Raw genomic sequence first — 14,669 nt, 5'->3', positions numbered from 1 at the left:
TTATGCTAGGTGTAAGATTCGAATCTACTGAGATCAAGGATTTTGAGTCTAACCCACTATCCCCTCAGCCACGCAAGCTGAATAACCGACAAACACTAGTCACGAATAAAGCACTACATATGTTAATAAATTGCCAACGATTCAGCAAAATTGGCACAAATAATAATTTGGAATATAGCAAACTGAAGGCATCTACAGTAACTTTGAATAACAAATTGCAAAGCATAAAGCCACATTGTATAAATTATGCATTTCAAAAAATGCAAGATATATTGAGTTGGAAAATTTCTGAAATCGACGTTTATTATTGTGATGGTGATGTTGTCTGAAACCAATAGCTTTTTTTCGGTTCATTTGATGAATTGAAAATGCATCAACTGCGGTAATTTATTTCTATTCGAATGTCACATCACATGCTATCAAAAAGTAAAGGTGCCCCAAAAGTGGCACCAATATTTCCGACTTAGGTTGGAAAAAAAGAAGGTTCGTACTAATACAATAGATTCGCAGGTGTTAAAACAAGTAAACGAAAAAAAATTACTGTTGCATGCACGGAAAGAAAATCAGAGGGTAACAATGCGAATATCATGATTCTCATCCACGAAACTGAATTTAACATGAAATCACCAGTTTCAAGCATGTGTACCGAAACAGACAAGAAAGTTTCATGTGATCGATGTGATATCACCAATTTCTAGCCCAAATCGAGACGCTCTATTAGTGATTGATACTGGAAATAAATACGAACAAAACAGCGAATTGAGCAAGACGAAAAGCGACGAAACGAAAAAGAAAGCAAACACGACCGATGAACATGAAAAGAATCAGGAAGACGACGCTCAACAAAACAGCAAAACGACGAAACCGAAAAATACGAAGCAAACACGACTGAAGAACACGAAAAAAAAATCAGGAGAAAAACAAGAGACCGATAATAGAAACAAAAGATAAAGGAAAGCAAGAAAAATTTCCAGAGGAAGAAAAACTTTGAAACTATTAGTCCCACGGGGACTCCGAAACTTTAGTCCAAAGGGGACGATGAAACTCTATGTGAAAAAGGAAAATGTCATCCGGCCAGATTGGCAAAACCAATCAAGTTTTTTTTAATACATTTTGTAGGACAGTTTGAGCGATGGCTGTCAGACGAAAGAATTAACAATTAACATTCAGTTACTTTTGCGTACACATGAGTTCATTCTCTATTCGATTTAGCAATCCGTTCGGATTATAGAATATACTGTACTCATACTTTACCGTATGACACAAATAATGCGGACTTACCTTTCGCAAGCTTGGTCAAAATATAAATATAATCATCATAAGCCAACATCGACAGATGTTTGTGCACTCTGTCTTTCAGCTCCTGGCCGTGATTGACAATAACGTTTCCCTTGGTGCAAACCTCCACGTGCAAAGTGATCTGCTCCTGCAACTTATCCCCATTTCCATTTTCAATACTGTCAGTTTGCAGACTAACGACAAGTTTTCCGTCAGTTTTGTAGTAGAAATTAGCAAACGAGTCTTTTTTGGGTGACAACATGGCTCCGTTCTGAACAGGCAAAGAGTCCGACATCGCAGCAATTGTATCCATGAGTTATATCTAACTACTCTGAAAGCATTTAGTCCCTTTTCAAAGAACCTTGAAAGTTTGTTCAATTACCTAACCTTCCTTAGACCTACAGTTTTTTCAGTGCTAAAACTGAGCCATGAAAAGCTGTCCAATGTTCATATTTGAATTAGCTTTTTACACATTATTCAACATCTTAACCAACCAACGATTTTTCACATTGCCAATCAATCAATCAACATGCAGAAACTTCATTTTACAGCATTTTCCACATGAAAATGAGTTGACCACTGAAATTTCAGCTTCCCTTTAGTGACGACGAGGAGGCTCTTTCGGCTCTGGTTCCAGCTTGATCAAATCGTCAATTCGCAGAATGGTGATAGCTGCTTCAGTTGCGAACTTCAGCGACTTAATTTTGCTCACAGCAGGCTCAACCACGCCTGCTTTTTTGTTGTCTCTACACTTCCCTTGAACCAAGTCCAAACCTACGAACTTGTAGCCTACTTTGTCTGGTGACGTTTGTGACGCATGGTGGAAGGCTCTCAGTTTAGACACCAAATCGGCAGAATCTTGTGCAGCATTCACCGACAGCATTTTTGGGATGATCAGAAGCGATCGCGCAAACTCAGCGACTGCAAGCTGTTCTCTGGAGGCCATGGTCGTCGCGTAGTTCTCAAGGTAGATTGACAACGCGCTCTCTACAGAACCACCTCCAGCTACGAGATTCTTGCTCTCAATAACTCTTTTGACAGCGCACAAGGCATCGTGCAGCGATCGTTCGACTTCATCACACATGAAATCATTGGCGCCACGGACGACAACAGAAGCCGCGGTTCTCGCCTTGGGATTCTTGATGAAAATCAGTTCATCGTCGCATATTCTGTCCTGGACAACTTCCTCGGCATACCCGAGAGCTGAGGCATCGTAGCTCTCTTCGCCTTCCAGATTTGCAAGACTGCTCATCAATGTAGCTCCAGTGGCTTTTGCTATTCTTTTCAAGTCACCTTTCTTGCATCGCCTAACAGCCATTGCATTCTTCTCGACGAAAAACTTCAAGCACATATCATCTATACCACCAGTGGTGAGCACCACATTTGCTCCCGTTGCCATTACTTTAGCAATTCTCTCCTTGGTTATATCTGCTTCTCGCTCCCTGATTTTCTCAAGCTGATCGGCGTTTTCTGAAATTATATGCACACCCAGCTTCATCTTCGTCTTCTGTAGACTGAAATCCAAGCAGGCAATCTTCGCGTTTTGAATTCGCTTCGGCATCAGCTGCGATGCCACTGTACAATTCAGTGCATAACCCTTGATAAGCATTGATTCCTTGGTACTTTTACCATGTGCCTTCAGAATGTTTACAGATCTCACGGGAACCTTCGCGGACCCATCTGGTCCATTATACTGGACAGCTCTAGCTGCATCCACAGCTAAATTGGCAAAGAAGTCGCCATCAACGCCTCCGATAAGCTTCGATGAGATCGAAGTCTTGGCCACATTGACTAGCGATTCTGAGCCCAGATCGTCGAAAGGCACGGAGAGTTGGTCTTTGATAAACTTCACAGCTTCCTTGCATGCCAGGCGATAGCCACTAATTATGGACGTGGGATGAATCTTTTGTTTCACTAACTCATCGGCATTTTTCAGCAACTCTGCTGCAATTATGACCACTGACGTGGTTCCATCTCCTACTTCTTCATCTTGCAGCTGGGCCAATTCCACCAAAACCTAAAATTCAACTTTTCTTATCGGTCTAAAAAAGTTAATTTTAGCCTAACGAAGATTGCAATATTTGATTTTAAAAACAGCAGGTCCCTTGTTTGTCTCAATCATTAATAAAGAGATGCGGATTAATAAAGAGACAGGATTTTCTTTCCACAAAAGATGTCGGTCAAGCGCAGTTAGTTTTTATTAACGACATGATTTTGATTAGTCATGGGGACTAATCTTTAACCAAAAAAGTTATAACATGGACCTTTTACCAGACGCGACAGTGTCTGCTTAATGACGAGTCTGAACCTCGGTTGTCTAAATACTGCTACTTCTCCGTTTCTCAGCGAAGCTAATTTTGTTGAAACTGCTTTTCTTTTCGAATCTTCCGTCAATTTAAACTTACCTTAATTGAACCATTGCATTGTGGTCTGTTAAAAAGACCTAGCCTCAAGCAAAACAGTACGCTAATTCAATGAAATCTAAAAATTACTTTGGCAGCAGGGTGTTCAACATCAAGCAGTTTCAGAATGGTAGCGCCATCATTGGTGATTGTTACATCTCCAACATCATCTACCAACATTTTGTCGAGCCCCACTGGACCTAAAGACGTCTTCACTATATTAGCAATAGACTGCGCTGCCAGAACATTTTGAGTTCGCACTGTTTGACCAGTTGTTCTTTGACCACCAACAGACAGAGAAGAAGTAAAAGCCATTCGTTCACTGAAAAAGGTAGCAACGTTGTGACATTCGATCAGAATGGACCAAAATGCAGACGCAGCAATTTCGAGTTTTTAGTAGCGAACCTTCCGAATTGGCGGTTTTGAAGGAATAAGAGCGTTATTCGAACGATTGGACAAATCGTAAAGGCTGAAGGATTCGGAAATTCGTAAATTTTTAAAATTCGAATTGATGACGCAACAATTCTAAGAAACGTCAGAAACGGCCATTTTAGAGAAGAAACTGAAATAAACAACAACAACAGCAGTGGTTGCGACGATAACAACAAAAAGACTGGGGATCGGAATCAGAGAAAAACAGAAGTAACAGAGACCGCTCCGAGTTGCAACTATTGTGTCGCTAAAATAGTTGCAAGGCTGTTGCGAACAACGGTGAAGGGTGGAAGACAGCCTTCTGGGAGGAAGATAAAGGTCTTATTTCCCCGGATTCAAGAATCCGGAGGGGTCTCGGGACTAAAACTCTGAGCATTTTATACAAACTTTTAGCTTCCCTATTATGTCCTGAATTGAAATTAATTAACATCTGAATTCATTTTGCTAGGATGAGAAGCTAGGAGTTGGGGGAAAGGGTTGATCCATCTTCGATGGGATGATGATTTTTATCTACTGAACACAAACAAAAATAATTCAATAATTAGTTGTAGCCCTGATTTTAGGAGTGACCTCGTGGTCTGGGGATACTGAGACCCAGCCATGAGCTCACTTTTTCTCAATGTAATTAAGTTAATTTGAGCGTTCTGGTCGAAGCCGGAGAATAGTAACTTTTTTTTTCGACCCGATGTTAGAAATACCACAGAAAGCATGTAGAGCTCTGTTTAGACGTTGGCCAGTCGTCTTAAAACCTAGCTTTATTTTCCGTCCATATGTATCTTCCGGGAGAATGTTTCATAGATGTTTTTATGGCGCTCCTGGGTGCTATTCTTTTTTAACATCATGACCGGCAGAACCGTTAACGAGCACTCCGCGCCGAGCGGATGCTCACATTAACGTTCTTAATAGGCCAAAACCGCCGGGGCGGAAGGGTAGTTCGGAACGCGGAAGCATTCCGGATTACCGTGAATAGCTTTTTAACCTAGTTAAGACCGAAAATTCACGAACCAGGAAGGGTGGGGGGATCGGTCATCCCCTCGTTCCCTGAGAGGTTTGTGACCGAAAACACTTAAAGATATATATAAAACCAAACAAAAAGTAGTATAGTACCCAAGAAAAACAAAAAACATAAAAAATAACCGAAAAAACTAAAAACAGTAAAAAAAAAAGTAAAAAATCAGTAGAAATCATCACCCCAGACAAGATGTGATGCGACCCCCCCGTTTGTTGTTGATAGATATATTGTTTTTACAGGCATTTATATCAGTCAGGATTGTTACGATCAATTTTGTGGCCCGGTTGTGAGGCTTGTACTGTAGGAGTATTTGAGCATTTAAGCACGTTAATGATAAATTGCGCTCAATCCGGAAGGGTCAGCTGATTTGCGCTCAATTCGGAAGGGTCTTGGGAGATGACTGATCCGGCAAGCAGTACAAGGAGCAACAAGAAGGGGCTCAACGACAACAACAATCGACTGTTGGGTATCGTTAACAAGTTTTGTATCCCTTTTGGTACAAAAATTAAGATAGTAATCTGTGGGGTGCTCGACAGTGCTGCACTGTAGTGACCCTTCACCGAACTGCGAATATCCGAGTTAAGCACCTTAATTCGGATATTAAACAAACCCAGAGGGGTTTAGTATTACTATTATGTTTACTTATATAGCCTATATTAATACTCCTATATCGTTTTTTAGTGAAAAACACAGAAAGCAGACCGGTTTTTAGGGTCAAAATAGCGAAATTTTGATTCCCCCACAAATCGCGATTTTTGAGATATCAATATTACTTGAAACGGAAAAAAGCGCTAAATTAGTGTGTTACATCGTAACTGCACTACTATAATAGATAGAACCGGTTAAGTTTAGTTCGGAAGTGGTTGGAACTATTTTGGAACCAAAAACCGAATTTTCGCGATTTTTGAGAAAACGGAACACAATAAATTCAGAAAACTTTTTGAAATTTTTGAGTAAGGACGGATTAAATTGTTGTTCGGACATTGTCCACTAGTGAATCTAGAAGTTTTAAAACCCGCTTCCCGAAAGCCTTGGGTACAACCACCATTAGGTAAACAACCTTGACTATTGAGAAAATGTGGATTCGCAAATGTTCCAAATCCAAAGACCTACGGACCATGGTTAAGGACCCCAGGAGGCTTTCACGGTTAAGTGACTATGTAGCATATAAATCCGCCAGAAGAACGGAACCATGCTTGTAATTTTAAGACATCAAGCAACCAACGCACCCCCAACACGCTATGTTCCAGGAGGACGAAAAAGCCGGATTCCCGAAGAAACTGACACGCAAAAAGCAGACCGAACATTAAGAAAGCTCAAATAAGAGATAGGCCAAGATAGCCCTTTTCCCAGGCCAAGGTAAAGGACTGGGGGGAAAACTGCCCGAAAGACACCAGCGAGGGGCATGCAAGTCCGACCCCGCATGCTCTCAAAAAATGCCCAACATCAAATCTGAATCAGAACCTTAAGTTTCGTCGAGTGACGACCGGTCGTCTATGTCAGAAAAATCAGCAATGTCCCCAAAACGGACGGACACCGCCACAAAAACCTCGAAAGGGGCAACACGAAAATCACTGCGAAACAGACAATCTGGCCTTGAGGGAGCACTCAGAGACCCGGTCCCAATCAATGCAATAGAGACAACAAAACACAGAGGCGAAGCTGCGCTTCAAAAACACGCGCGAGAACACGACTAAAAAGCAGCTCTATCAAGTTAAATAAGAAAAAATAGAAATAAGCCTCGACTTATGCTAGGTGTAAGATTCGAATCTACTGAGATCAAGGATTTTGAGTCTAACCCACTATCCCCTCAGCCACGCAAGCTGAATAACCGACAAACACTAGTCACGAATAAAGCACTACATATGTTAATAAATTGCCAACGATTCAGCAAAATTGGCTCAAATAATAATTTGGAATATAGCAAACTGAAGGCATCTACAGTAACTTTGAATAACAAATTGCAAAGCATAAAGCCACATTGTATAAATTATACATTTCAAAAAATGCAAGATATATTGAGTTGGAAAATTTCTGAAATCGACGTTTATTATTGTGATGGTGATGTTGTCTGAAACCAATAGCTTTTTTTCGGTTCATTTGATGAATTGAAAATGCATCAACTGCGGTAATTTATTTCTATTCGAATGTCACATCACATGCTATCAAAAAGTAAAGGTGCCCCAAAAGTGGCACCAATATTTCCGACTTAGGTTGGAAAAAAAGAAGGTTCGTACTAATACAATAGATTCGCAGGTGTTAAAACAAGTAAACGAAAAAAAATTACTGTTGCATGCACGGAAAGAAAATCAGAGGGTAACAATGCGAATATCATGATTCTCATCCACGAAACTGAATTTAACATGAAATCACCAGTTTCAAGCATGTGTACCGAAACAGACAAGAAAGTTTCATGTGATCGATGTGATATCACCAATTTCTAGCCCAAATCGAGACGCTCTATTAGTGATTGATACTGGAAATAAATACGAACAAAACAGCGAATTGAGCAAGACGAAAAGCGACGAAACGAAAAAGAAAGCAAACACGACCGATGAACATGAAAAGAATCAGGAAGACGACGCTCAACAAAACAGCAAAACGACGAAACCGAAAAATACGAAGCAAACACGACTGAAGAACACGAAAAAAAAAATCAGGAGAAAAACAAGAGACCGATAATAGAAACAAAAGATAAAGGAAAGCAAGAAAAATTTCCAGAGGAAGAAAAACTTTGAAACTATTAGTCCCACGGGGACTCCGAAACTTTAGTCCAAAGGGGACTATGAAACTCTATGTGAAAAAGGAAAATGTCATCCGGCCAGATTGGCAAAACCAATCAAGTTTTTTTTAATACATTTTGTAGGACAGTTTGAGCGATGGCTGTCAGACGAAAGAATTAACAATTAACATTCAGTTACTTTTGCGTACACATGAGTTCATTCTCTATTCGATTTAGCAATCCGTTCGGATTATAGAATATACTGTACTCATACTTTACCGTATGACACAAATAATGCGGACTTACCTTTCGCAAGCTTGGTCAAAATATAAATATAATCATCATAAGCCAACATCGACAGATGTTTGTGCACTCTGTCTTTCAGCTCCTGGCCGTGATTGACAATAACGTTTCCCTTGGTGCAAACCTCCACGTGCAAAGTGATCTGCTCCTGCAACTTATCCCCATTTCCATTTTCAATACTGTCAGTTTGCAGACTAACGACAAGTTTTCCGTCAGTTTTGTAGTAGAAATTAGCAAACGAGTCTTTTTTGGGTGACAACATGGCTCCGTTCTGAACAGGCAAAGAGTCCGACATCGCAGCAATTGTATCCATGAGTTATATCTAACTACTCTGAAAGCATTTAGTCCCTTTTCAAAGAACCTTGAAAGTTTGTTCAATTACCTAACCTTCCTTAGACCTACAGTTTTTTCAGTGCTAAAACTGAGCCATGAAAAGCTGTCCAATGTTCATATTTGAATTAGCTTTTTACACATTATTCAACATCTTAACCAACCAACGATTTTTCACATTGCCAATCAATCAATCAACATGCAGAAACTTCATTTTACAGCATTTTCCACATGAAAATGAGTTGACCACTGAAATTTCAGCTTCCCTTTAGTGACGACGAGGAGGCTCTTTCGGCTCTGGTTCCAGCTTGATCAAATCGTCAATTCGCAGAATGGTGATAGCTGCTTCAGTTGCGAACTTCAGCGACTTAATTTTGCTCACAGCAGGCTCAACCACGCCTGCTTTTTTGTTGTCTCTACACTTCCCTTGAACCAAGTCCAAACCTACGAACTTGTAGCCTACTTTGTCTGGTGACGTTTGTGACGCATGGTGGAAGGCTCTCAGTTTAGACACCAAATCGGCAGAATCTTGTGCAGCATTCACCGACAGCATTTTTGGGATGATCAGAAGCGATCGCGCAAACTCAGCGACTGCAAGCTGTTCTCTGGAGGCCATGGTCGTCGCGTAGTTCTCAAGGTAGATTGACAACGCGCTCTCTACAGAACCACCTCCAGCTACGAGATTCTTGCTCTCAATAACTCTTTTGACAGCGCACAAGGCATCGTGCAGCGATCGTTCGACTTCATCACACATGAAATCATTGGCGCCACGGACGACAACAGAAGCCGCGGTTCTCGCCTTGGGATTCTTGATGAAAATCAGTTCATCGTCGCATATTCTGTCCTGGACAACTTCCTCGGCATACCCGAGAGCTGAGGCATCGTAGCTCTCTTCGCCTTCCAGATTTGCAAGACTGCTCATCAATGTAGCTCCAGTGGCTTTTGCTATTCTTTTCAAGTCACCTTTCTTGCATCGCCTAACAGCCATTGCATTCTTCTCGACGAAAAACTTCAAGCACATATCATCTATACCACCAGTGGTGAGCACCACATTTGCTCCCGTTGCCATTACTTTAGCAATTCTCTCCTTGGTTATATCTGCTTCTCGCTCCCTGATTTTCTCAAGCTGATCGGCGTTTTCTGAAATTATATGCACACCCAGCTTCATCTTCGTCTTCTGTAGACTGAAATCCAAGCAGGCAATCTTCGCGTTTTGAATTCGCTTCGGCATCAGCTGCGATGCCACTGTACAATTCAGTGCATAACCCTTGATAAGCATTGATTCCTTGGTACTTTTAACATGTGCCTTCAGAATGTTTACAGATCTCACGGGAACCTTCGCGGACCCATCTGGTCCATTATACTGGACAGCTCTAGCTGCATCCACAGCTAAATTGGCAAAGAAGTCGCCATCAACGCCTCCGATAAGCTTCGATGAGATCGAAGTCTTGGCCACATTGACTAGCGATTCTGAGCCCAGATCGTCGAAAGGCACGGAGAGTTGGTCTTTGATAAACTTCACAGCTTCCTTGCATGCCAGGCGATAGCCACTAATTATGGACGTGGGATGAATCTTTTGTTTCACTAACTCATCGGCATTTTTCAGCAACTCTGCTGCAATTATGACCACTGACGTGGTTCCATCTCCTACTTCTTCATCTTGCAGCTGGGCCAATTCCACCAAAACCTAAAATTCAACTTTTCTTATCGGTCTAAAAAAGTTAATTTTAGCCTAACGAAGATTGCAATATTTGATTTTAAAAACAGCAGGTCCCTTGTTTGTCTCAATCATTAATAAAGAGATGCGGATTAATAAAGAGACAGGATTTTCTTTCCACAAAAGATGTCGGTCAAGCGCAGTTAGTTTTTATTAACGACATGATTTTGATTAGTCATGGGGACTAATCTTTAACCAAAAAAGTTATAACATGGACCTTTTACCAGACGCGACAGTGTCTGCTTAATGACGAGTCTGAACCTCGGTTGTCTAAATACTGCTACTTCTCCGTTTCTCAGCGAAGCTAATTTTGTTGAAACTGCTTTTCTTTTCGAATCTTCCGTCAATTTAAACTTACCTTAATTGAACCATTGCATTGTGGTCTGTTAAAAAGACCTAGCCTCAAGCAAAACAGTACGCTAATTCAATGAAATCTAAAAATTACTTTGGCAGCAGGGTGTTCAACATCAAGCAGTTTCAGAATGGTAGCGCCATCATTGGTGATTGTTACATCTCCAACATCATCTACCAACATTTTGTCGAGCCCCACTGGACCTAAAGACGTCTTCACTATATTAGCAATAGACTGCGCTGCCAGAACATTTTGAGTTCGCACTGTTTGACCAGTTGTTCTTTGACCACCAACAGACAGAGAAGAAGTAAAAGCCATTCGTTCACTGAAAAAGGTAGCAACGTTGTGACATTCGATCAGAATGGACCAAAATGCAGACGCAGCAATTTCGAGTTTTTAGTAGCGAACCTTCCGAATTGGCGGTTTTGAAGGAATAAGAGCGTTATTCGAACGATTGGACAAATCGTAAAGGCTGAAGGATTCGGAAATTCGTAAATTTTTAAAATTCGAATTGATGACGCAACAATTCTAAGAAACGTCAGAAACGGCCATTTTAGAGAAGAAACTGAAATAAACAACAACAACAGCAGTGGTTGCGACGATAACAACAAAAAGACTGGGGATCGGAATCAGAGAAAAACAGAAGTAACAGAGACCGCTCCGAGTTGCAACTATTGTGTCGCTAAAATAGTTGCAAGGCTGTTGCGAACAACGGTGAAGGGTGGAAGACAGCCTTCTGGGAGGAAGATAAAGGTCTTATTTCCCCGGATTCAAGAATCCGGAGGGGTCTCGGGACTAAAACTCTGAGCATTTTATACAAACTTTTAGCTTCCCTATTATGTCCTGAATTGAAATTAATTAACATCTGAATTCATTTTGCTAGGATGAGAAGCTAGGAGTTGGGGGAAAAGGGTTGATCCATCTTCGATGGAGATGATGATTTTTATCTACTGAACACAAACAAAAATAATTCAATAATTAGTTGTAGCCCTGATTTTAGGAGTGACCTCGTGGTCTGGGGATACTGAGACCCAGCCATGAGCTCACTTTTTCTCAATGTAATTAAGTTAATTTGAGCGTTCTGGTCGAAGCCGGAGAATAGTAACGTTTTTTTTTTCGACCCGATGTTAGAAAGACCACAGAAAGCATGTAGAGCTCTGTTTAGACGTTGGCCAGTCGTCTTAAAACCTAGCTTTATTTTCCGTCCATATGTATCTTCCGGGAGAATGTTACATAGATGTTTTTATGGCGCTCCTGGGTGCTATTCTTTTTTAACATCATGACCGGCAGAACCGTTAACGAGCACTCCGCGCCGAGCGGATGCTCACATTAACGTTCTTAATAGGCCAAAACCGCCGGGCGGAAGGGTAGTTCGGAACGCGGAAGCATTCCGGATTACCGTGAATAGCTTTTTAACCTAGTTAAGACCGAAAATTCACGAACCAGGAAGGGTGGGGGGATCGGTCATCCCCTCGTTCCCTGAGAGGTTTGTGACCGAAAACACTTAAAGATATATATAAAACCAAACAAAAAGTAGTATAGTACCCAAGAAAAACAAAAAACATAAAAAATAACCGAAAAAACTAAAAACAGTAAAAAAAAAAGTAAAAAATCAGTAGAAATCATCACCCCAGACAAGATGTGATGCGACCCCCCCGTTTGTTGTTGATAGATATATTGTTTTTACAGGCATTTATATCAGTCAGGATTGTTACGATCAATTTTGTGGCCCGGTTGTGAGGCTTGTACTGTAGGAGTATTTGAGCATTTAAGCACGTTAATGATAAATTGCGCTCAATCCGGAAGGGTCAGCTGATTTGCGCTCAATTCGGAAGGGTCTTGGGAGATGACTGATCCGGCAAGCAGTACAAGGAGCAACAAGAAGGGGCTCAACGACAACAACAATCGACTGTTGGGTATCGTTAACAAGTTTTGTATCCCTTTTGGTACAAAAATTAAGATAGTAATCTGTGGGGTGCTCGACAGTGCTGCACTGTAGTGACCCTTCACCGAACTGCGAATATCCGAGTTAAGCACCTTAATTCGGATATTAAACAAACCCAGAGGGGTTTAGTATTACTATTATGTTTACTTATATAGCCTATATTAATACTCCTATATCGTTTTTTAGTGAAAAACACAGAAAGCAGACCGGTTTTTAGGGTCAAAATAGCGAAATTTTGATTCCCCCACAAATCGCGATTCTTGAGATATCAATATTACTTGAAACGGAAAAAAGCGCTAAATTAGTGTGTTACATCGTAACTGCACTACTATAATAGATAGAACCGGTTAAGTTTAGTTCGGAAGTGGTTGGAACTATTTTGGAACCAAAAACCGAATTTTCGCGATTTTTGAGAAAACGGAACACAATAAATTCAGAAAATTTTTTGAAATTTTTGAGTAAGGACGGATTAAATTGTTGTTCGGACATTGTCCACTAGTGAATCTAGAAGTTTTAAAACCCGCTTCCCGAAAGCCTTGGGTACAACCACCATTAGGTAAACAACCTTGACTATTGAGAAAATGTGGATTCGCAAATGTTCCAAATCCAAAGACCTACGGACCATGGTTAAGGACCCCAGGAGGCTTTCACGGTTAAGTGACTATGTAGCATATAAATCCGCCAGAAGAACGGAACCATGCTTGTAATTTTAAGACATCAAGCAACCAACGCACCCCCAACACGCTATGTTCCAGGAGGACGAAAAAGCCGGATTCCCGAAGAAACTGACACGCAAAAAGCAGACCGAACATTAAGAAAGCTCAAGTAAGAGATAGGCCAAGATAGCCCTTTTCCCAGGCCAAGGTAAAGGACTGGGGGGAAAACTGCCCGAAAGACACCAGCGAGGGGCATGCAAGTCCGACCCCGCATGCTCTCAAAAAATGCCCAACATCAAATCTGAATCAGAACCTTAAGTTTCGTCGAGTGACGACCGGTCGTCTATGTCAGAAAAATCAGCAATGTCCCCAAAACGGACGGACACCGCCACAAAAACCTCGAAAGGGGCAACACGAAAATCACTGCGAAACAGACAATCTGGCCTTGAGGGAGCACTCGGAGACCCGGTCCCAATCAATGCAATAGAGACAACAAAACACAGAGGCGAAGCTGCGCTTCAAAAACACGCGCGAGAACACGACTAAAAAGCAGCTCTATCAAGTTAAATAAGAAAAAATAGAAATAAGCCTCGACTTATGCTAGGTGTAAGATTCGAATCTACTGAGATCAAGGATTTTGAGTCTAACCCACTATCCCCTCAGCCACGCAAGCTGAATAACCGACAAACACTAGTCACGAATAAAGCACTACATATGTTAATAAATTGCCAACGATTCAGCAAAATTGGCACAAATAATAATTTGGAATATAGCAAACTGAAGGCATCTACAGTAACTTTGAATAACAAATTGCAAAGCATAAAGCCACATTGTATAAATTATGCATTTCAAAAAATGCAAGATATATTGAGTTGGAAAATTTCTGAAATCGACGTTTATTATTGTGATGGTGATGTTGTCTGAAACCAATAGCTTTTTTTCGGTTCATTTGATGAATTGAAAATGCATCAACTGCGGTAATTTATTTCTATTCGAATGTCACATCACATGCTATCAAAAAGTAAAGGTGCCCCAAAAGTGGCACCAATATTTCCGACTTAGGTTGGAAAAAAAGAAGGTTCGTACTAATACAATAGATTCGCAGGTGTTAAAACAAGTAAACGAAAAAAAATTACTGTTGCATGCACGGAAAGAAAATCAGAGGGTAACAATGCGAATATCATGATTCTCATCCACGAAACTGAATTTAACATGAAATCACCAGTTTCAAGCATGTGTACCGAAACAGACAAGAAAGTTTCATGTGATCGATGTGATATCACCAATTTCTAGCCCAAATCGAGACGCTCTATTAGTGATTGATACTGGAAATAAATACGAACAAAACAGCGAATTGAGCAAGACGAAAAGCGACGAAACGAAAAAGAAAGCAAACACGACCGATGAACATGAAAAGAATCAGGAAGACGACGCTCAACAAAACAGCAAAACGACGAAACCGAAAAATACGAAGCAAACACGACTGAAGAACACGAAAAAAAAATCAGGAGAAAAACAAG

At 40.9% G+C, this 14,669-nt stretch overlaps 4 protein-coding genes across 4 annotated transcripts in view; 1 reads left to right on the top strand and 3 right to left on the bottom strand.

The window, feature by feature from the left end:
* LOC134840173 (very long chain fatty acid elongase 2-like) overlaps nucleotides 1–14,669 on the top strand; it is a 392,967-nt gene that overhangs the window by 100,598 nt on the left and 277,700 nt on the right. The window lies entirely within an intron of this gene.
* LOC134840172 (ribose-phosphate pyrophosphokinase 1-like) overlaps nucleotides 1–14,669 on the bottom strand; it is a 355,756-nt gene that overhangs the window by 172,206 nt on the left and 168,881 nt on the right. The gene's annotated exons all lie outside the window — the stretch shown is intronic.
* On the bottom strand, nucleotides 1,720–4,037 carry LOC134840130 (T-complex protein 1 subunit alpha-like). Its single transcript, XM_063855824.1, has 2 exons — nucleotides 3,771–4,037; nucleotides 1,720–3,295 (listed from the first exon to the last, which is right to left on the bottom strand). The coding sequence occupies exons 1-2, from the start codon at nucleotides 3,993–3,995 to the stop codon at nucleotides 1,877–1,879; spliced, it is 1,644 nt and encodes a 547-aa protein (XP_063711894.1). The 5' UTR covers nucleotides 3,996–4,037; the 3' UTR covers nucleotides 1,720–1,876.
* LOC134840127 (T-complex protein 1 subunit alpha-like) lies at nucleotides 8,591–10,908 on the bottom strand. The gene is made up of 2 exons (XM_063855818.1): nucleotides 10,642–10,908; nucleotides 8,591–10,166 (listed from the first exon to the last, which is right to left on the bottom strand). The coding sequence occupies exons 1-2, from the start codon at nucleotides 10,864–10,866 to the stop codon at nucleotides 8,748–8,750; spliced, it is 1,644 nt and encodes a 547-aa protein (XP_063711888.1). The 5' UTR covers nucleotides 10,867–10,908; the 3' UTR covers nucleotides 8,591–8,747.

The sequence above is a fragment of the Symsagittifera roscoffensis genome, chromosome 2 (assembly GCF_963678635.1).
Source record: "Symsagittifera roscoffensis chromosome 2, txSymRosc1.1, whole genome shotgun sequence".
Lineage (NCBI taxonomy): Eukaryota > Metazoa > Xenacoelomorpha > Acoela > Convolutidae > Symsagittifera > Symsagittifera roscoffensis.
Note: the sequence above shows the minus strand (reverse complement) of the source record. Positions and strands in the feature narration are given on the sequence as shown.